General features: G+C 36.8%; 1 protein-coding gene across 4 annotated transcripts in view; it reads right to left on the bottom strand.

Annotated features, from left to right (window-relative positions):
* The window catches only part of OMA1 (OMA1 zinc metallopeptidase), a 73,342-nt gene that overhangs the window by 25,547 nt on the left and 23,016 nt on the right, over positions 1–24,779 (bottom strand). For all 4 annotated transcript variants that reach the window (XM_055585717.1, XM_055585715.1, XM_055585714.1 and 1 more), the window contains exons 6-8: positions 23,943–24,071; positions 20,141–20,215; positions 2,718–2,867 (exon numbers count right to left, since the gene is read on the bottom strand). In XM_055585717.1, the coding sequence (XP_055441692.1) occupies positions 2,718–2,867; positions 20,141–20,215; positions 23,943–24,071 (354 nt within the window). The remainder of the gene's footprint in view (positions 1–2,717; positions 2,868–20,140; positions 20,216–23,942; positions 24,072–24,779) is intronic.

Here is a 24,779-nt window from a genome sequence, read left to right as displayed (position 1 = left end):
ATGATTATCTCAATAGATGCAGAGAAAGCCTTTGACAAAATTCAACATCCATTTATGATCAAAACTCTCCAGAAAGCAGGAATAGAAGGAACATACCTCAACATAATAAAAGCTATATATGACAAACCCACAGCAAACATTATCCTCAATGGTGAAAAATTGAAAGCATTTCCTCTAAAGTCAGGAACAAGACAAGGGTGCCCACTTTCACCATTACTATTCAACATAGTTTTGGAAGTTTTGGCCACAGCAATCAGAACAGAAAAAGAAATAAAAGGAATCCAAACTGGAAAAGAAGAAGTAAAGCTCTCACTGTTTGCAGATGACATGATCCTCTACATAGAAAACCCTAAAGACTCCACCAGAAAATTACTAGAACTAATCAATGGCTATAGTAAAGTTGCAGGATATAAAATCAACACACAGAAATCCCTTGCATTCCTATACACTAATAATGAGAAAACAGAAAGAGAAATTAAGGAAACAATTCCATTCACCATTGCAACGGAAAGAATAAAATACTTAGGAATATATCTACCTAAAGAATCTAAAGACCTATATATAGAAAACTATAAAACACTGGTGAAAGAAATCAAAGAGGACACTAACAGATGGAGAAATATACCATGTTCATGGATTGGAAGAATCAATATAGTGAAAATGAGTATACTACCCAAAGCAATCTATAGATTCAATGCAATCCCTATCAAGCTACCAACAGCATTCTTCACAGAGCTAGAACAAATAATTTCACAATTTGTATGGAAATACAAAAAACCTCGAATAGCCAAAGCGATCTTGAGAAAGAAGAATGGAACTGGAGGAGTCAACCTACCTGACTTCAGGCTCTACTACAAAGCCACAGTTATCAAGACAGTATGGTACTGGCACAAAGACAGAAATATAGATCAATGGAACAAAATAGAAAGCCCAGAGATAAATCCACGCACATATGGACACCTTATCTTTGACAAAGGAGGCAAGAATATACAATGGATTAAAGACAATGTCTTTAACAAGTGGTGCTGGGAACTCTGGTCAACCACTTGTAAAAGAATGAAACTAGAACACTTTCTAACACCATACACAAAAATAAACTCAAAATGGATTAAAGATCTAAACGTAAGACCAGAAACTATAAAACTCCTAGAGGAGAACATAGGCAAAACACTCTCTGACATACATCACAGCAGCATCCTCTATGACCCACCTCCCAGAATATTGGAAATAAAAGCAAAAATAAACAAATGGGACCTAATTAACCTTAAAAGCTTCTGCACATCAAAGGAAACTATTAGCAAGGTGAAAAGACAGCCTTCAGAATGGGAGAAGATACTAGCAAATGAAGCAACTGACAAACAACTAATCTCGCGAATATACAAGCAACTCCTACAGCTCAACTCCAGAAAAATAAATGACCCAATCAAAAAATGGGCCAAAGAACTAAATAGACATTTCTCCAAAGAAGACATACAGATGGCTAACAAACACATGAAAAGATGCTCAACATCACTCATTATCAGAGAAATGCAAATCAAAACCACTATGAGGTACCATTTCACACCAGTCAGAATGGCTGCGATCCAAAAGTCTACAAGTAATAAATGCTGGAGAGGGTGTGGAGAAAAGGGAACCCTCTTACACTGTTGGTGGGAATGCAAACTAGTACAGCCACTATGGAGAACAGTGTGGAGATTCCTTAAAAAACTGGAAATAGACCTGCCTTATGATCCAGCAATCCCACTGCTGGGCATACACACTGAGGAAACCAGAAGGGAAAGAGACACGAGTACCCCAATGTTCATCGCAGCACTGTTTATAATAGCCAGGACATGGAAGCAACCTTGATGTCCATCAGCAGATGAATGGATAAGAAAGCTGTGGTACATATACACAATGGAGTATTATTCAGCCATTAAAAAGAATACATTTGAATCAGTTCTAAGGAGGTGGATGAAACTGGAGCCTATTATACAGAGTGAAGTAAGCCAGAAAGAAAAACACCAATACAGTATACTAACGCATATATATGGAATTTAGAAAGATGGTAACAATAACCCTGTGTACGAGACAGCAAAAGAGACACTGATGTATAGAACAGTCTTATGGACTCTGTGGGAGAGGGAGAGGGTGGGAAGATTTGGGAGAATGGCGTTGAAACATGTAAAATATCATGTATGAAATGAGTTGCCAGTCCAGGTTCGATGCACGATACTGGATGCTTGGGGCTGGTGCACTGGGACGACCCAGAGGGATGGAATGGGGAGGGAGGAGGGAGGAGGGTTCAGGATGGGGAACACATGTATACCTGTGGCGGATTCATTTTGATATTTGGCAAAACTAATACAGTTATGTAAAGTTTAAAAATAAAATAAAATTAAAAAAAAAAAAAAAGCTTAAATCACTAAGATTATGATTAGTATGATGAAAAACATACCTTGACTTTTAGACTTTCACCAAATCAGTTAAAACTAAAAAGTATGATACTAAAAGTGCTAAACCTTGACTATCATGAAAAGTCAACTATACATACCAACTTATTCACCAGGACTTGTGGACTAGCAGGATTTTTTACTTTTCAGTGAAATCCTTTGAACACTGATGGTAATAAAAATGGTTGACAGGCTAGTGCTCTTTTTCTAGGCGCAGGAAGTAACAATATTAAAAATAAATGATACCATAACAATAAAGTCTTGCCTCATGCAGTGTTAGCTCACCTGAGGTATGAGCTTATCCAAGTGCTCAGCTCGATTGCCATGAGAAGGGTGTGTAGACAACCATTCTGGCAACTTGGGATGACCATGGAGGCTTTCTGCAAATTCCATCTGCTGCCAAAACACTGAACTGGCTCTGACGTCCACACAGGCCTAAAACCAAAATTAATAAAAGCACAACGTAAGCTTAGTAATGAGGGCATTATTTTTAAATTATCTTTATGTCATTACATTTCTTAAAAATATTTACCATTATCATTTTAATAAAAGTAAAATACGCTCATTGCTTAAAAAAAAAAAAACTCTAAACAATATGGTAAAGCATCCTCCTCCCTTGCCCTTCCCACTACACAACGGTCACAATAATCCCACTCCCAAGAAGTATGATGGGTATTAAAAATGTATATTGAGGGCAAAAATCTTCCATACAAATTAAAATTTTTTAGGTTTTCATAAAAAGACTTTAAAATCTAATCTGTTAACAAACTATAATAAAGTTTACTCTTCATCTATACTACCAGAATAATTAGAAGACCTCAAATAAAGACAGTTACACTTTTATGTGAAATTCCAATTTTATTTGCGTTATATCTTACTACAAAAATGGTTCTGCGTTTTAGAATATAAGATTAAAGTGCTGACTCCAGAAAAAAGTTAGTGTTTTTATGCTGTTTGATTCCACCCACTATTAGCGTGCATTTACATTTAAAATCAGTCATTCCCTCTTGGAAATCTTTTTTAAAGGATATTAAACCTACACTATAGGTTTTATTTGTTGACATTTTTTTGGCCAAAGCTTAACTTTCTCCTTTACAAATTTCTGTTATTGTATTTATGCTTAAGAAGGATTTCACAAGTTTGAAATCAGAGATATTACTCTATGATTTCTTTTTAATACATCTGTTTACATTTACCTCGTCAATCCACTTGAAGTGAACATTTATCAATGTATGAGTAATGTATTTTTTTAATTTATTTACTTTTTAGTTGAAGGATAATTGCTTTACAGAATTTTGTTGTTTTCTGTTAAAGACAGTTATAGTTTTAATGTATACATCAATTTGTCTACTTTTCCTTGAACTTACTGAAGAACATTTGAATTAAGCCATTCAGAATACCTTATAAAAAATGAATCTTTAAAAAAAAGATGGGATATATAGATTTTGTGTATGTGTGTATACAATTCCATCATATACTCATATACATATACTTATCTATTCATAGATCATTTCTGGAAAGCCATTTAAGAAACATTAATAGTAGCTACCCTAAGAGATAAATGGGGTGTTTGATGGTGGAGGAGGTTATTTCTGAAATGTATTAAAATATATTTATTTTATACTAAAATTTATTTTCTAAATCCTACATAAGGTGATTTAGTAAATATTATTATAAACCTATTCAATTTTTTCACACTTCTTAACTTATTTTTCCTATAAAAAGTGGCTGGGAAAAAAGTGATTATATTGTATTTCCCAACCAGTTTTACTTTTGATTAAAACAATTTTTTAAATTACACTGTATTGACTAAAATGTGCTATCAAAAGCCTTAATGTGCTATCAGCCTTAAAACAGTGCAACTGTGAGAAACAAAAAGACAAAGAACACTGTATGCTAATTTAGACAGCCAACAACTATGCCACATCATTTTTAATAAACACCAGTAAAGCCATTTTTAAATACTCAGAAAATGAAAAGAAAAAATAATTTGAAATTCAAGTAAGTTTTATTCAATGTTTAAAGCAACACCATTCTTTTTTTATTGTGGTAAAATACATATAACAAATTTGACCATCTTAACCACTTTTAAGTATACAGCTCAGTGGTACTGAATACATTCACACTGTTGTACAGTCATCTGTACCCATAACTAGACTCATAACTCTTCATCTGGTGAAACTGAAACTCTGTACCTATTAAACAATAACCCTCCATTCTTCCCTCCCCTCAGCCCCAGGCAACTACTATAACAATTCCTGTCTTTATGACTTTGACTACTCTTAAAATACCTCAAATAAATGGAATCACAAAATATTTGTCTTTTTACACCTGGCATTTCACTGGGCATAATGTCCTCAAGATTCATCCATGTTATAGCATATTATAGAATTTTCTGCCTTTTTAAAAAGGCTGGATGACATCTCATTGTATGTATGTACCACATTTTGTTTATCCATTCAACAGTCAGTGGGTACTTGGGTTGCTTCCACATTAGCTATTGTGAAAAATGTTGCTATGAACATGGGTGCACAAATATCTTTTCAAGACCAAGCTTTCAATCTTCCAGGGAATATACCCATAAGTGAAGTTGCTGGATCATATGGTAATTTTAATTTAAAATTTTTTCAGAAACCATCATTTCATTTCCATGGTGTCTGGACCATTTTACATTTCCATCCAATTTCTTCATATCCTCACCAACACCTGTTATTTTATGTTATTTTGATAATAGCTTTGCTAATGAATGTGAAGTAGTATCTCATTGTAGTTTTAACTTGCAGTTCCCTAATTATCAGTGGTGTTGAACATCTTTCCATGTGCTTATTGGCAATTCACATAGTTCTTCTCTGGAGAAATGTCTATTCAAGTCTTTTGCCCATTTTTGAATCAGGTTTTTATTGTTGAATTTTAGAAGTTCTCTATATATTCAGATATTAATCCCTTATCAGATACATGATTTGCAAATATTTCTTGCCATTCTGTGAGTTGTCTCTTTTTACTCTGAGGATAGGGCTTCCCTGGTGGCTCAGGTGGTAAAGAATCTGCTTGAGCCCCAGCTTCAATGCCTGGGTTGGGAAGATCCCCTGAAGAAGGAAATGGCAACCCACTCCAGTATTCTAGCCTGGAAAATCTCACAGACAGAGGGGCCTGGCAGGCTACAGCCCATAGGGTCACAAAGAGTTGGACACAACAGAGCAACTAACACTCTGTGAATGGTGTCTTTTGATGCAATTTTTTTTTAATTTTCATGAAGTCCAATTTGTCTACTTTTTCTCTTGTCAATTGTGCCTTTGGAGTTACATCTAAGAAATCATTACCAAAACCAATGTTGTGAAGGGTTTTGCCCTGTGCTTTTTTCCTAAGAGTTTTTGTTTTAGGTCTTACACTTAGGTCCGAGTTAGTTTTGTATACAGTAAAGATCCAGCTCCACTCTTTTGTGGAGAAATCTGTATTGCAGGTCAAGAAGCAACAGTTAGAACTGGACATGGAACAATGGACTGATTCCAAATTCGGAAAGGAATACATCAAAGCTGTATACTGTCACCCTGCTTATTTAACTTATATGTAGAGTACATTATGCTTCATGCTGGATTTGATGAAGCACAAGCTGAAATCAAGATTGCAGGGAGAAATACCAATAACCTCAGATATGCAGATGACACCACCCTTACGGCAGAAAGTGAAGAGGAACTAAAGAGCCTCTTGATGAAAGTGAAAGAGGAGAGTGAAAAAGTTGGCTTAAAACTCAACATTCAGAAAAGTAAGATCATGGCATCTGAACCCATTTGCCAATTCATGACAAATAGGTGGGAAAACAATGGAAACAGTGACAGACTTTATTTTCTTAGGCTCCAAAATCACTACAGATGGTGACTGCAGCCATGAAATTAAAAGACGCTTGCTCCTTGGAATAAAAGCTATGACAAGCCTAGACAGCATATTAACAAGCAGAGACATTACTTTACCGACAAAGGTCCGTACAGTCAAAGCTATGGTTTTTCCAGTAGTCATGTATGGATGTGAGAGTCGGACTACAAAGAGAGCTGAGTGATAAAGAATTGATGCTTTTGAACTGTGGCATTGGCGAAGACTCTTGAGAGTCCCTTGGACTGCAAGGAGATCAAACCAGTCCATTCTAAAGGAAATCAGTCCTGAATATTCACTGGAAGGACTGATGCTAAAGCTGAAACTCCGATACTTTGGCCACCTGATGCAAAGAACTGACTCATTGGAAAAGACCCTGATGCTGGAAAAGATTGAAGGCGAGAGGAAAAGGGGATGACAGAGGATGAGATGGCTGGATGGCATCACTGACTCGATGGACATGAGTTTGCAAGCTCCAGGAGTTGGTGATGGACAGGGAAACCTGGTGTGATGCAGTCCACGGGGTCGCAGAGAGTCGGATGTGACTGAACTGAACTGATCCTCTTCTTTTAAGAATTATTTCCTGAAAAGATTGTCTTTTACCCATTTTCCACTTTTGACAAAAAATCATTTGACCATATGCATGACGGTTTAATTCTGGGCTATCTACTCTATTCTACTGGTCTATAAGTCTTTCATACTAACACCACACTGCTTGGATTACTGCACACTTGTAGAGTAAGTTTTGAAATCAGGAAACATGAGTCTTCAAGTTTTGTTCTTTTTCAAGATTCTTTTGGCTATTCAGGTTCCTCAAGATTGTATATGAATTTTAGGATAGGTTTTTCTCTTTTTTCGGCCATGCCATGTGGCATGTGGAACTTCCCTGATCAGGAACTGAGTCTAAAACCCCTGCAGTGGAAATGTGGACTCTTAGCCACTGGATCACCAGGGAAGTCTCTAGGATGGGTTCTTCTATTTCTCAAAAAAAAAAAAAAAAAAAAAAGATCACTGGCATTTTACAGAGATTACACTGAATTTGTAGATTGGTTTGGGTACTGACATTTTAGCAATATTGAGTTTCACAATCCATAAGTACAGGATGTTTTTCCATTCATTCATGTCTTCTTTAAGTTGTTCCAGAAATGTTTTGTAGTTTTCACTGTACAAGCCTTTTCCCTCCTTAGTTAATTCCCAAGTCTTTTACTCTTATGGGTGCTATTACAAATGGAATTATTTTTGTAGTTTTCCTTTTTATTCACTGTTCATGAATAGAAATACAACTGATTTGTGTGTGCTGATTTTGTAGCCTGCTACTTATTAGTTTAAACAGCTTTTTTGGTAGAGTCTTTAGGATTTTCTACACACATATCATCTTACTTCTTATTTTCTAATTGGATGCTTTTTATTTCTTTTTCTTGCTCTGGCTAAACGTTCCACTACTACTATGTTGAATGGAAGTGAAAGTGGGCATCCCTGTCTTGTTCTTGATCTTAAAGGAAAAGTTTTCAGTCTTTGCTGCTGTGTGTTTTTCATATATGGTTTTCATTGCAGTGATACAGTTTTCTTTTTGTCTCTATTTTGTTGCCTGTTCCTTATCATGAAAGGGTGCTGAATTTTGTCAGATGTTTTTTCTGTATCAGTTAAGATAATCACACAGCTTTTTTCCTTCATTTTGTTGATAATAGCATATCATTGATTAATTTTTGTATATTGACCCATTCTTGTATTCCAGGGATAAGGGTCATTTTGCCACAGTGTATAATCCTTGTAATAGGCTTCTGAATTCTATTTGCTAGTATTCTTTTGAGAATCTTTGCACCGATGTTCATAGTAGTAGCTAGTAGCTCAGTCGTGTCAGACTCTTTGCGACCCCATGGACTGTAGCCTATCAGGCTCCTCCGTCCATGGGATTTTCCAGGCAAGAGTGCTGGAGTGGATTGCCATTTCCTTCTCCAGGGGATCTTCCCAACTCAAGAATCGAACCCGGGTCTTCCACATTGCAGGCAGACGCTTTACCGTCTGAGCCACCAGGGAATCCTTCTTTTCTTGTAGTTCATCTTTGTCTGGCTTTGTTATTAGGATTATACAGGTTTCACAGATAAGGAAGTATTCCCTCCTCTTCAATCTTATTAGGAAATTTGAGAAGTACTGATATTAATTCTTCTTTAAATATTTGGCAGAATTCATCAGTGATGCTATCAGATCCAAGACTTCACTCTGTTAGAAGATTCTGATCATTGACTCAATCTGATTACTAGTTATGTGTACTAAGTCACTTCAGTCATGTCCAACTATTTGCAACCCCATGGACTGTAGCCCACCAGGACCCTTTGTCTATGGGATTTTCTGGGCAAGAATATTGGAGTGGGTTGCTATGCCCTCCTCCAGGGAATCTTCCCAATTCAGAGGTAGAACTTGTGTCTCTTACGTCTCCTGCAATGGCAGGCAGGTTCTTTACCACTAGCACCAGTAGTTACAGGTCTATTCAGATTTTCTATTTCTCCATGATTTAGTCTTGGTAGGTTTTGTGTTTCTAGGGATCTGTCCATTTCATCTAGGCTATCCAATCTGGGGCAAACAATTGTTCACAACATACTATTATAATCTTTTTATTTCTACAAAATCAGTAAAAGTGTCCCCAACTTCATTTCTGATTTTAGTAATCTGAGTCATCTTTATATTTTTATTAGTCCAGCTAGTTCATGATTTGTCAATTTTGTTTATCTTTTCAGAGAACAAAATTTTGGTTTTGTTGATTTTTCTCTGTTGTTCTTCTATTCTCTATTTAATTTATCCCCACTCTAATGTTTTTTAAATTTCCTTCTACTAGCTCTGAGTTTAGTCTATTCTTTTTCTAGCTAAGTTGTAAAGTTAGGTTGTATATTTGAGAGCTAACTTTGGGTATATTGATTTCATTTTCATTCATCTCTATATTTATTAATTTCCCTTGTGATTTTTTCTTTAAATTCTTTGACTGTTTAAAAGTATACTGTTTAGTAGAGGTCTAACACTATGCTACTAAACAACCAATGGATAACTGAAGAAATCACAGAGGAAATCAAAAAATATCTAGAGATAAGTGAAAATGAAAATACAATGGACCAAAACCCATGGGACACAGCAAAAGCCGTTATAACAGGGCCATTTATAGTGATACACACTTACCTCAAGAAACAAGAAAACTCTCAAATAAACAACTCTGACTTACACATAAAGAAACCAGAGAAAGGGGAATAAAATCCAAAACCCAAAATTAGTAGAAGGAAAGAAACAGCAACAAAACAAAAACCAATGGGGGGGGAAATAAAATCAATGAAACTAAGAGCTGGTTCTTTGAAAAAATTAACAAACTGATCAACCTTTAGCCAGACTCAAGAAAAAAAAGCAGGGAGAGGACTCAAATCAATAAAATTAGAAATGAAAAAGGGGAAGCTACAACCAATATCACAGAAATACAAATGATCATAAGAGACTACTACAAACAACTATATGCCAATAAAATGGACAACCTGGAAGAAATGAACAAATTCTTAGAAAGGTACAATTTCCCAAGATTGAACCAGGAAGAAACAGAAAATATATTACCAGTAATGAAATTGAATTAATAATTTAAAAACGCCCAATAAACAAAAGTCCAGAGGGCTTCACAGGTGAATTCTACCAAAAACATAGAGAAGAGTTAACACTTATACTTCTGAAACTATGCCCAAAAACCGAAGAGGAAGGAACACTTCCTAATTCATTCTATATGGCCAGCATCACCCTGACACCAAAAACTAGATGAAGATCTCACATATACACAAAAATTACAGGCCAATGTCACTGATGAACATGATGCAAAAATCCTCAACAGAATACTAGCAAACTGAATCCGACAATACATTAAAAAGATCATTTACCATGATCAAGTGGGATTTATCCCAGGGATGCAAGGATTTTTCAATGTCCACAAATAAATCAATGTGATACACCACATAAACAACAACAACAAAAATCCCAGTGCCCTGGGGCAGTAGGAGGTGAACCACACATGTAATGTTCCTACATTTCTCGGAGCTGCCCAAGGGACTAGCCACTGTCACATCTATCTAAGTGCACTGATAGACTCTAGAATACTTTAGATGCCTGGGGAGCACTAAGACCAAAGACAGATTCAGACTAGCCTGAATGTTTGAGAGGTTACCCTAAGTCTCTGGCTGGGCTGATCAGCAAAGATCTCCTCCTGTTTGAGGCCAATCTGTGAAGACTGAAAGAAGTGGTTGTTTTTTCCGTTGTGAAGATACCAATACAATAAGTCAAGAGAAATGAAGAAACGGGGAAATGAGTCCTGAAGGAACAAGCTAAATCTCCAGAAATCAACCCTAATGATGATTTACCTGATAGAGAATTCAAACCAGCCATCATAAAACTGCTCATCGAGGTCAGGAGAAATGCATGATTTGCAGCCAAGAGATAGAAATTACTAGAGTACCAAACAGAAATCTTGGAACTGAAGAATACTATAAATAAACTGACAAATTTCAGTAGAGGGATTCAACATCAGACTAGATCCAGAAAGGATCAGTGAACTCGAAGACAAAGCATTAGAAATCATCTCATCAGAGAAGTGAACAACCAAAAATAATAGAGTGAAGAAGGCTTAAGGAATTTATGCGATATTACCCATCAGCAGACCAATTTATACATTATAGAAGTCCCAGAGGAAGAGAGAAAGAGAAATGGGGCAGAAGAAAAGTATCTCTAAATCCTGGTCTTTCTATTCACCTAGACTCTCCAAAAAAAACTCCTGCCAGATATCATGTTCTCTAAGAGGTAAATTCTGACACTAGCAGTTCTGAATTTTTCTTTGGAATGGCAACAACACCCTACACTTCTCTGAGTCATTCTGGCATTCTCCCCTGTATTCTACATAGACATGTGGTAGATAAAACAGCCATCTGAGATACCACTATAAAGAACTGTAGCAGAAGGGTAACTAGATTCTTAGATGTAGAAGAATACACTGAGGCTATATTAAATTTAAAGGAACTGAAAACATATATAAAAATGGTCATTTTACGGACAACAGGACAGATGTCCAAAACTGTTCCTAGCAGGTTAAAGCATTAGGTTGACCAAAAAGTTTGTTCGAGTTATTCCATACTATCTTACAGAGCAAAACTTTTGGCCAACCCAATATTATCAAAAAGTTCCATTTCAGAAGTAGGAGGGGAAAACTTTATTATCTGTGAGCCCTTTGACAAGTTACTTGCTTTCTCCATCCCTCAGTTTCATCCATAAAAATGAGAGAATAATTGTACTTCACAGGGTTGCTATGAAGATTAAAAGAGGTAGCATATTTAAAAACACTCAGAACATGAGCAATACATAAAGAAATGAACTATTATTATCACTGTTGTCAAAAATCATCATCATTGTTACCATCACTACCATTACCATCATCATCTACCAGGATGTCTCAGTTTATTTCAGTCTTTTACAGGTTCCTTTTGCCAATATCGTACCACTTGTTAAAGCTCACCTTACAACCCACTTCTTGTTTAAACAATATTTTCCAGTCAATAATTAAAAACTGCTCTTTTCCAACTAAATGTGACATAGTCCTGGGATGGTTATTGCTAAACTATTCTCAATATGTGCCAACCCCACTCACTTAAAAAGAAAAAAAATGACTTATCAAAATCAATTTTATGTACCCCAACAAAGAGGAAAAATGACAACTTCCATTATTTTATAATTCATTTCATTTTAAAGTTTTCTGCATTTTTGATTGCCAACATGTCAGTTCTACATAATTTTAATAAATTTTCATGCATTTATTTATCTATCCTAAAATGTTTTATCATAAGATTCAAAAACTTGTACTGAAATCAGAGCAACTAAAAAAAATTAAATGAAATCACAACAGCTTGTCTCATTTCTCTAAGTGAAACAATCAGGTTCAAAATAAGATGTAATCTATAATACATGCATTATGGGAGCTTACTTCATGGCACACCTAGTAAATGAGATGTTCTCATTTATTATTCTTTCTTTCTTAAATAAATCACTAAAAACATAAGACTTTAACACAAATAGGACACAAAGATAGTCAGTTCGCTATGTAAAAGGCTCAGATTACCAACCTGGGAAACTGAGACCTGAATTCTAGCCCTGGCTCTTGCTGTAATACTAACTGCGTGCTAAGTCGCTTCAGTTGTATCCAGCTCTACGACTCGATGGACTCCAGCCCACCAGGCTCCTCTGCCCATGGGATTCTCCAGCAAGAATACTGGAGTGAGTTGCCATGCCCTTGATCTTCCCGACCCAGGCACTGAACCTGCGTCTGCCTCATCTCTTGCACTGATAGGCGGGTTCTTCACCACTAGTGCCACCTGGGAAGCCCGTAACAAGGGAACCCACTCCATTATTCTTGCCTGAAAACTCCATGGATAGAGGAGCCTGGTGGGCTACAGTCCATAGGATTGCAGAGTTGGACACAACTGAAACGACTTAGCACGCACACACACACGTATGTTACTGGACAAATCACTGCACCTCTTTGGGCCCTAATATTCTAATCTGTAAAAGGAGAAGATGGATCAGATTATCTCCAGTTTTCCTTCCTGCTTCAAAAATCTGGGATTCTATAACTTATCATTTTACAGAAAGTTCAGATTTTTTAATTTTCTCACTCCTGCTATGAAGGGAGGTTTTGCTTATTACCTATTGCTATTTCCCCCACTAGATGGTGCTATGTACACAGTTACTCAGATCACTTGAAGCAATCAGCCAACTATGTTTCTTAAGAGGGGCACTTGCAAGATTTGGGGGCTGGACAATACCTCATTCTGGAGAGCTCTCTGGGCCACTACAGGCTATTTAAGATCCCTGCCGACTGCATGCCCACTAAACACCAGCAATCCTACCTCCACAGTCAGTATGACAATCAAAAATAATCAAGAGGCTGTCCCCCAGCTTAGCAAACAAAAGAAAACTAGTTTTCTTTCTCATATTTAAGAAACAGATACTCAAAAAATATATGAACATGGTACAGCTTTTTGTGAAATCAAATAAACAAGAATCATTTCTGTAAATGACGGTAAAGTGTCAAATTCTTTTTACAGGGACAAATGAATAAACACAGACAACAAAATCGGGCTGTCTTTTTGTCAGCTGGACAGGTAGCTGTTACTCTGTGCTTAGGACACCTTAGTTCTACCCGTTTTTACAACTGTATTTGTCATTCTGGTTATTTATGTAATAATTTAAAGTTTTTTAATTTTTATAAAAATTAAATGAAAAATTAAAACTACAACTGTTAAGAATGCAAATATAAAAAACAAACTCACTCACAGCCAACAGCAGAGTAGACACAGTGTCTCTAGAGGAGAGAAGCTGCTTACCATGAAAGAGGCATCTCGAGTAACTTGATTCTAATGGATTTTCCGTATTTCTATTTAGTCCTTGGCCTTAAAAGCTCATAAATCCAATGGGACAGCACATGACCAATAGATCCATCTTTCAGGAACAGTTTCCATTAACCAAGCTCACTAGACGGACGTAAAATCGGAATGCCAGCCTATTAGCTGACAGCAGTAACTACAACTACCCAAACTACAAGGGCACAGGGCATGTGTGTCCTCAAGTCAGCACGTTCTCTCCCTCGCACGCAAGGCAGTCCAGGCAAAGGAAGCCAGACTACAGTCAGAAGGTTGCTTGATAAGGAAATGATCAGGAATAAGAGAATTACGTGATCTATTAAGTGGCTAGAAGTCAACGGAGTCTGATGCATCACTGTCCAAAAAGAGGACACACGCCACAAATTAAGAGTCAAGTTCCGGATATTCAAACTGACCATGGAGGTTCAGTTCAGTTCAGTCGCTCAGTCATGTCTGACTCTTTGTGACCCCGTGGACTGCAGCACACCTCCCTGTCCATCAACAACTCCTGGAATTTACTCAAACTCATGTCCATTGAGTCAGTGATGCCATCCAACCATCTGATTCTCTAAGTTATCCCCTTCTCCTCCTGCCTTCAATTTTTACCAGCATCAAGGTCTTTTCCAATGAGTCAGTTCTTCACATTAGATGGCCAAAGTATTGACAGTTTCAGCTTCACCATCAATACTTCCAATGAATATTCAGGACTGATTTCCTTTAGGTTGGACTGATTGGATCTCCTTGCTGTCCCAGGGACGCTCAAGAGTCTTCTTCAATACCACAGTTCAAAAGCATCCATTCTTCAGCACTCAGCTTTCTTTATAGTCCAACTCTCACATTCATACATGACGACTGGAAAAACCATAGCTTTGACTACACGGACCTTTGTTGACAAAGTAATGTCTCTGCTTTTTAATACGCTGTCTAGGTTGGTCATAACTTTTCTTTCAAGGAGCAAGTGTCTTTTAATTTCATGGCTGCAATCACCATCTGCAGTGAGTTTAGAGCCCCAAAAAATAAAGTCTGTCACTGTTTCCACTGTTTCCCCATCTATTTCCCATGAAGTGATGGGACCAGATGTCATGATCTTAGTTTTCTGAATGTTGAGTTTTAAGCCAACTTTTTCACTCTCCTCTTTCACTTTCATCAAGAGGCTCTTTAGTTCCTCTTCTCTTTCTGCCGTAAGGGTGGTATCATCTGCATATCTGAGGTTATTGATATTTCTCCCAGCAATCTTGATTTCAACTTGTGCTTCATCCAGTCCAGCATTTCTCATGATGTACTCTGCATATAAGTTAAATAAGCAGGGTGACAATATACAGCCTTGACGAACTCCTTTCCCAATTTAGAACCAGTCTGTTGTTCCATGTCTAGTTCTAACTGTTGCTTCTTGACCTGCATAAGATTTCTCAGGAGGCAGATCAGGTGGTCTGGTATTCCCATCTCTTGAAGAATTTTCCAGTCTGTTGTGATCCACACAGTCAAAGGCTTTGGCATAGTCAATAAAGCAGAAGGAGATGTTTTTCAGGAACTCCCTTGTTTTTTCAATGATCCAATGGATGTTGGCAATTTGATCTCTGGTTCCTCTGCCTTTTCTAAAACCAGCTTGAACATCTGGAAGTTCATAGTTCACATACTGCTGAAGCCTGGCTTGGAGAAATTTGACCATTACTTTGCTATCATGTGAGATGAGTGTAATTGTGTGGTAGTTCGAGCATTCTTTGGCATTGTTTTTCTTTGGAATTGGAATGAAAACTGACCTTTTCCAGTTCTGTGACCACTGCTGAGTTTTCCAAATTTGCTGGCATAGTGAGTGCAGCACTTTCACAGCATTATCTTTTAGGATTTGAAATAGCTCAACTGGAATTCCATCACCCTCACTACCTCTGTTCATAGTGATGCTTCCTAAGGCCCACTTGACTTTTTGTTCCAGGATGTCTGGGTCTAGGTGAGTGATCACACCATCATAATTATCTGTGTCATGGCGATCTTTTTTGCATAGTTCTTCTGCCAATTCTTGCCAACTCTTCTTAATATCTTCTGCTTCTGTTAGGTCCCTACCATTTCTGTCCTTTACTGTACCTATCTTTGGATGAATTGTTCCCTTGGTATCTCTAATTTTCTTGAAGAGATCTCTAGTCTTTCCTATTCTATTGTTTTCCTCTATTTCTTTGCATTGATCACTGAGGAAGGCTTTCTTATCTCTCCTTGCTATTCTTTGAATTCTGCGTTCAAATGGGAATATCTTTCCTTTTCTCCTTTGCCTTTCGCTTCTCTCCTTTTCTCAGCTATTTGTAAGGCCTCCTCTGACAGCCATTTTGCCTCTTTGCATTTCTTTTTCTTGAGGATGGTCTTGATCACAGCCTCCTGTACAATGTCATGAACCTCCATCCATAGTTCTTCAGGCACTCTATCAGATCTAATCCCTTGAATCTATTTGTCACTTCCACTGCATAATCACAAGGGATTTGATTAGGTCATACCTGAATGGTCTAGTGGTTTTCCCTACTTTCCTCAATTTAAGTCTGAATTTGGCAATAAGGTGTTCATGATCTGAGCCAGTCAGCTCCCGATCTTGTTTTTACTGACTGTATAGAGCTTCTCCACCTTTGACTGCAAAGAATATGATCAATCTGATCATACAAAATGCTAAGCAAAGTATAAAAATATAATAAATATTAAATGGCAGATAACAGTGTTACTATCTACAAAGGTGACACAGAATAAAGTGGTAGTATAAACATAATTTAGGTTTTCATACTTATTTCTCCCTTTGGCAGGAGAAGAAATACTTGTATTCAGAGATGGCATTTTTATATCCTAAGTGCTCCATAATAAAGATATTACTTCATCACTATGGATTCATCACTTAACATCTGCAGCAATACTGTTTTTCTCCTTTGAACTAAATAAACAAACCATAATATCACAACTGGTAAAAGGTCACTAGTCCACAACACAAAGAACGTGAAATCATAGTTTTATCTACCCAGATATACTCTTTAAAATATATATAATATGGATTGCATATCATAAATAATCAAAGGAATATCAATATTTCTTTAATAACTTCTCTAGTTTAATTCCTTTTTTTTTAATAAAACAGGAAATTTAACTTACCAAATGACCTCAAAACACAAAACTGACATTTGATTACTCAAAGTAGTAATTTCCAAATCTGACTGGATATCAGAATCACTTGTAGCTCCTAAAGACACTCCAGACTCAGACCTTGGTCACCTAGCTACTGATTCTGAATTTCCAAGGGGGGAGGCTAGAATATGTGTTTTTAAAATCTACTCATCAAAACACAATAAAAGGCAAGCCACAAAAGAAGAAATCGTTTTTAAAAGAGCCAATGAAAATAAAACATTGTGCTCAGCTTTACTGCTAAGCAAGAAAATTCAAGTTTTAAAAGCAATTTTTGAGATCTCATTTTTTGTCCAAATTAACAAAAAAGGTATTAAGAACAGTGCTGTTGAGGGGAATTTAAAAAGGCATTCTGGTTTGTCACTGGTAAGACTTGCTAGTAACATTCTGAAATAACTGAGAGTGTCTTTTAAAGTAAAAATTGAAATGCCAGCAACTCCACCCTATAGCTATAAAAGCCCAAGGAGCGGAAGGATATGTGTATAAGGTTGTCAATTTCAGAATTATTGCAATAAAAACAGTAACAACAACAAAAACTAGAAGTACCTCCAGAAGTTCATCAACAAGCATATAGTTAAATGAGTTATCCAAATTACAGAATATTAGATAACTATTTAAAAGACTGCATTAGGGAGTTCCTCTCCTAACAGTGATAGAGACAAGTAGCTTATTATAGCAGACCAAAGTTTCCATCAAAAGTGATTAGAAAATTTGGATAAAACATAAATAATACTTGTTCAAAGGTACTGGAGAGTTATCAAGTCAACCAAGACTAGAAAAGCCAAAATCCCAGAAAGAAGGAAAGCTCATTGAGGTGAGTCTGATCCTCTGTTTCACTCCAACCAGCAGATCTTATTAAATTTTAAGCAGTGAAGAGCAAGAGACTAAGAATATATGCAGAAATCAAAAGAAATCCAAGCAGAAGGAGGTGACTGAGAAGAGCCTTTGACTGTATATCAGGACCAGAGAGTCAAAACTTAGAAATCAGACATTTCTCCAAAGAAGACACAGGGATGGCCAAGAAGCTCATAAAAAGATGTTCGACATTATTCACTATTAGAGAAATGAAAATCAAAACTACTATGAGGCATTATCTCACAGCAATTGTAACAGCCATCATCAGAAAAACTACAAACAATAAACGCTGGAGAAGGTGTGGAGAAAAGGGAACCATACTGCATTGTTGTGGGAACATAAACTGATACAGTCATTGTGGAGAACAGCATGGAGATCCTTAACAAGTTACGCCTAACACCACCATGGTGGTGGTTCAGTCGCGAAGTTGTATCCGACTCTTGCGACCCCATGGAATGTAGCCTGCCAAGCTCCTCTGTCCATAGGGTTTCCCAGGCAAGAATACTGGAGTGAGTTGCCATTTTTTTCTCCAAAAACCACCATATGATCCAGTAACCCCACTACTGGGCATGTTGTTGTTGTCAGTTGCTAAGTCATGTCTGACTCTTTGTGACCCCATGGACTGCAGCCTGCCAGGCTCCCCTGTCATCTACTATCTCCTAGAATTTGCTCAAATGTATGTCTACTGAATCAGTGATGCTATCTAACCTTCTCATCCTCTGCTGTCCCCTTCTCCTGCCTTCAATCTTTCCCAGCATCAGTATCTTTTCCAATGAGTAGGCTCTTCACATCAGGTAGCCAAAGTATTGGAGCTTCAGCTTCAGCATCAAGAAATGAGATGTCGAAATTTATTACACAGTTACAATGAAAAGGTGGTATTGGCTCAAAGATAAATAACGAACCAGTGGAATACAACAGGGAGTCCAGAAACAGACTTACATATAGCCTCCCGCATTCATGACACAGAAATTGAAGTTTAGTGGAGAAAAGAAAATCTTCAATAATCAGTGCTGAGTCTATTAGATATGCACATGGGGAAAAAATTATCTTGACCTCTTCCTTATATTTAACAAAACAAGAAAACTTCTTGGAAATAAAACAGGAACAACTTATTGAAATAAGCAAATATTTCTGAACCAGAACACAGAAGGCACTTACCTAGATGGAAAATTTCACAGACTGTAGTACATTAAAATTGGGAAATTCTTGATAGAGTGTGGTCCACTATTTGGGAACCCTTTAATCTATGAGGTCTGAAAATTAATTTAATTGTGCTTATGCAACATTCAAAGAACATAGCTTTTTTGGATTTATTGAATTTTTTGAACTTTGAATTTTTATCTCAATTTATGTAATTAAATACATGAAATGCATGATGAGAAATTCAGGTAAGAGTGATTTTCAATAGTTAGGATTTCTGATAACTACTGAAAACTCAACAAAGAATCAAATACAATTTGAATTTAACATGTGAAGTGGCACTGTTTTCACCAATTTTTAAAATTGCAGTTTTACTTCTAATGTTAAGTCCTACTAATACACAGTTATCACACATGATAAAAACAGTAGCCAGGCATGAGGTAGCTTCAAATAAACCCAACATAAACCAAAATAAGACCCCAGAGCTGCTCTCTGTGGCTAGCAAAAATAAGTCATCTGCTATAACAAAAATTATAACCTAAAAGATATAAAGTAATAAGACTGTTCTTCTACCATTTATTTAAATGGTAAAAATTCAGTTTGTTCAGCTGAGATTATAGCTATAACAAGATAAAACCTTTTCCAAGTGGGGAAGAACAGTTATACATCATCTTATTCGGAAAGCCTCCTTAGATCAGCAAAACAAGGGAAAAGAGTCAAATAAAGATAGCAATAGCTTCCAGAGGGGACAGACCTAAAAAGATATTGATGACGGGCTTCCCTGGTGGCTCAGGGGTAAAGAATCCACCAGCTAATGCAGGAGACATGGGTTTGATCTCTGGTCCAGGAAGAAGACCCTCCCCGCACCCAGCCCCCCATGCTGCAGAGAGACTAAGCCTGTGCACCGTAACTGCTGAGCCTGCGCTCTTGAGCCCAGGAGCTACAACCACTGAGCCCACATGTGGCCATTTACTGAAGCCCATGTGCCCTAGAGCCCGTATTCCACAAGAGAAGCCACTGCAATGAGAAGCCCACGCAGCACAACTACAGGGTAGCCCCCACTCGCCACAACCAGAGAAAAGCCCATGCAGCAAAAAAGATCCGGAACAGCCCAGAATAAATAAATAAAATTATTTTTAGAAAGGTATTAGTGAAAAATTATATATAGTCAAAGTCTCATTCTACGCCCACGACAAACCTCGTTAAGACAACATACAATTGTATTTTGTTATACGAAGGAGATAGTGTATTTTCAACCTCTAAACTTTTTACCTTGGCAGCAAGCTGTAGTCCAATTTTGTCAGCTTCAGCCTCCAGCGTTCTACTATATGGTCTATCAAACAAAAACTAAGAAATAAGAAAGAAAGGTTCCATTCAGGCTATTTATTTCATTAAAAAAAAGCAGCAACAAAATGAGATTTTTAAAATAAATTTCATGGATTATCTAGGATATAGTTCTTATGCTATGATTAACATTTAAAGCACACCATGGTATAAAACTATGCAGCCTTTATTTCCCCCATCAGACTAATATTTTAAAAACAAGGAACGAATAGGAAAAAACCATGCCTACAAATTTTTGGAGTCCACAGTATCAGAGTCCTTTTATTTTTTTCTGATTATATCTCCACTTACTATGTAGAGGATTCCCTGAGAAAGTTTATTGACATAGGTTTTTTTATTATGGCCAAGAAACATTCTGATCTTTCAGTCTTAAAATAAAAGTGAAAAACTGCAGCTATATAGTAGCCAGTGACACTACTAGGAGATTTATTTCAGTTAGAAAATTAACCATATAGCACAATGTTCTTTCTTTGATGTATTATCTTAATTTCTTCTTTGTTTTCCAAGTATTGATTAGTTAGGAAAATGAGCTTTTCTTCCAACTTCAATAAAAAAATACAAATAGATATTGTAACTTTAATTTTCCTAATTACTTGTATTTATGTGAATGCTTTCAGTTAAATACTAATTTTCAGTACGTACTAAAACTTTGTAGAAGATGGATAGGCAGGACTTTTTGAGAAAAGAGCTATTAATTGGGGAAGCAATTAATTACCTGTCAGTGATGGCTAGAAATAACTAAGTCAATCTAGTCCACAGTACATGACCATTAGATATGACTTGCTTCCTTCTCGATCATGTCTGTTTTAGATTGCTGAACTGTATTATATACTGGCTTCACTCACCAAAAGCTGTTCTACAGGTGTCCCCACAAATTGACTGGCATTAATAGTATAACTAGTATAAACTGATGAAAAACATTGGCTTTGAAAGGAGAGAAACATGTTCAAGCCTGAGTGCTTATTAACTATTACCTCTGAGCTGTATTTTTCCACCCTTCTAAGCCCAATAGTTTCATATGTAAAATGAAGCAGTGACTTCATATAGTGGCCAAGTATAGCAGTACTTCATATAGTACCAAACTCCTAGAGTTGCATAGAGGGTTAAAATGAGCAAGTCATAACTCCTATTTGTTGAGTCCTTGCTTTATACCCGGTGCTGGGCTAAATGCTTTCAACCGGTGGTTACCAACAGAACGTGATTTGCGTCCCTTGGGGACATTTGGAAATGTCTGCTGATAGTTTTCATTGTCACAGCTGCAGCTGGGGGTGGGAAGAAGTGGGGAGAGCTACTGGCATCTAGCGGGTGAAGTGAAGTGAAGTCGCTCAGTCGTGTCCGACCCTTGGTGACCCCATGGACTGTAGCCTGCCAGGCTCCTCTGTCCATGAGATTTTCCAGGCAACAATACTGGAGTGGGCTGCCATTTCCTTCTCCAGGGGATCTTCCCAACCCAGGGATCAAACCCAGGTCTCCCGCATTGCAGGCTGATGCTTTTACCATCTGAGCCACCAGGGAAGTCCCTATTTAGTGGGTAGAGGCATCTAAATGTGTGGAGGCTACTAAACTTTCTGCAATGCAGAGGACAATTCCCCACAACAAAGAATTATCTTGTCAATTCTTTGTTAATTCAAAATGTGAATAGTGCTTATATTGAGAAATACTGCTTTAAATGTTATCATTTAACCTTCAATAATGCTTTGAGTTAGCCACTACTATCTGAACTTACAGATAAAGAAACTGAGACCTATAACAAGTGCAGCAATCTGTTGAGGTTCTACAGAATTTAAATCTAATAGAGACTAAATTGAAGCATAGATCCATCTGATCAGAGCCTGTATTCTTAGCCCCTGTACAAAATTAATTTACAGTGTTTATCATGGTGCCTACCATATAGTATGTACTCAATACATGCTAGCTATTGTAAGTATTACTAATAGCTCTCAAAACCTTAACTGGTAGCGCTCTATGAGGCCTGCTACACTATATCCAAATGGTTAAGTGAGAGCCCCTCCTTCTTCCTTCCTCTCTTCCTTTCTCTGACAAAAGAATGTCAGCATTTCCCCCTCAATAACTTCACTATCAGAGTCCCCTCTGCCCTCCAATCACCATGAGCAAGAAAGAAGCATTTCCTCATCACCAAAATTATTGGGAGGTGGCCTTGATTCAGAGAAAAAAATAGAGGAAAAAAAAAAGAGTTCAAACAGAAGTAATCCTTACTTGAGTTTCAGTGTAATTATTAAAGAATTATACTCAAGCAACAGGATCATTAAGCATTTCAACAGAGAAACAGCTTCCAGTCATCTTCTTTATGACATAATCTTCTGATTCCATTACACAAAATGCTATCTACTGATAAATGATGGAAAACCTGCATTACCTTCTTTGACTTCCCAGCACATGAATGATAAAAATAAAATTCAAAATATGAGATTTTGTAACTTAAGCAATAACCATTTTTTCTTTTTCCCTTTAAGAACTTTTACTTCAATAAAAATGAAACCAAATGATACGGTAACAATGAATAAAAGATTTAGTTATTCAATTTCCAAAGCAATTTGTCTCAAAGATTTTTACAGATTAGATTTAAACAGCACCCAGATGGCACTCTGATGGGTGCTCCACAAATCACTGAATATACACAAATAACAGATTGTTCCTAAATAACCAAACCTCCCAGGACAAGAGGAAATATATGATGAAAGATGTAAAATAAAATAATCACAGCCAGCAAAGCAAATATTAAGATTGCAAGACCTCCTTTCAGTAGTGTACTGTTTTGAGCAAGATGAAGGACCCCACAAATTTTATCAGATGACTATCATTATACATAAAGCAAAAGTTAACAAACACCTATTAATACTGTCCTTTCAATATTTACCAGGTAATACTAGCTTAGCTGGAATGAGGTGGTGGGAGAAAGTAGGCAGCTTCTGCCAATCCTGTGCCCATAAAAGTTTACAGGTTTTAAGAGCTCCCCAAGAGTGCTGATGAACCTATTTGCAGGAAAGGAATGAAGACATAGAAAAAGGACTTCTGGACACAGGTGGGGAAGGAGAGGGTGGGAAGAGTTGAGAAAGTGGCACTGACATATATATACTACCACGTGTAAAACAGATAACTAGTAGGAAGCTGCCATACAATACAAGGAGCCCAGCCTGGTGCTCTGTGATGACCTAGAGGGGTGCGATGGGAGGGGAGAGGGAGGCTCAAGAGGGATAGGATATACGTATAATTATGGCTGATTCACGCTGTCGTACAGGAGAGACCAACACAACACTGTAAAGCAATTATCCTCAAAAAAAAAAGTTCCCCATCGAAATGTAAACATCTGGGGAAGGAAGAGCCATCCAGTGAGCACACCACGGTCACTACGAGAGACAAAGGAACATCTGAAGGTAAACAACGGAAGGAAAGAAAGGGTTGTGACTGGGTTTTCTCTCTGTAGAAACACTAAAGATGCCAAAAAAATTATGTTCGCCAGAAGCTGCCAAGCCCTTCCTACCCATCCATCTCCATCATTTAAGAGAAGTAGTATTTTCTAATTTAAATGCCTATTATTAAGAGTATCCACTAAAAATGAGAAAATATAAGACACTAAAACATAGTAGCCATGCATGTTTCATGATAAGGATAAAATATGACAAGATTTCTGATTTTTTTTTCTTTACAGTAATATTAAAATATCCTCACCACAAGCTATTGCAAATTCAAGTTTTTGTCTCAGACTTACCTCCTGCAGTTTAGACTGTATCCATTGGCCCAAAAGTGCCAAACTATCTCGAGGACAAATGGCCCAAATCATCGTAAGAAAAATCAGACCTAGGAAATCCAATAAGTGAACCAAGCTAGCCTTTTCTGCCTGAGAAAAATCAAAACAATAAAAATTATACTTAATAAATTCAGACAGTACAGGCTTATATTTTCTAGCTCACTGTGTGTAACGACATTAAATAATTACATGTGTTTAACTGAACTTCGCCAAGTAAGACTGCAAGTTCTCTTTCTTCTGCGAGCTTTATCCTTCCTGTCTCTTGCTTACACATTATGTATTCATTTACTTGTACAACTGGTATCTGCTTGAACTATTACCACTATTCAGATATAATGACAGGTTCATTAACCTACAGAGTCTTATATTAACAAGCATACTAATTTTGTAAAATATGTACAATTGTTTCTTATTTTATAGATAAACTAGGATGAAGAGAGGTTAAAAGAGTTGCCCAAATTCACATAGCTGCTAGTAAAAAGAACAAGGAATCAAACCCAGGAAGTTAGTTTCTAATATTGTCGCTAAATCCTTTTTAAAAATCAAATAAATGTGTTTATTATGCTTTTACTTTTAGACAGAGACCAAACACTATTGAACACATGAAGAAGTTAAAACAAGAACAATTCAGGAAAATATTGGAAATTATTTTAAATAAAAATCTTTTGATTTCATGACCTAATATATGAAAAGTCAAGCAAGTTTGAAATTTTATCAGTCTGATATTGCCCACCAAGAAATTTAGTTACAAGATTTTTTTGTATTTACTTATAGCAGTAACCAAAAAAAGTTCTAAAG

The sequence above is a fragment of the Bubalus kerabau genome, chromosome 6 (assembly GCF_029407905.1).
Source record: "Bubalus kerabau isolate K-KA32 ecotype Philippines breed swamp buffalo chromosome 6, PCC_UOA_SB_1v2, whole genome shotgun sequence".
Classification (NCBI taxonomy): Eukaryota; Metazoa; Chordata; class Mammalia; order Artiodactyla; family Bovidae; genus Bubalus; species Bubalus kerabau.
Note: the sequence above shows the minus strand (reverse complement) of the source record. Positions and strands in the feature narration are given on the sequence as shown.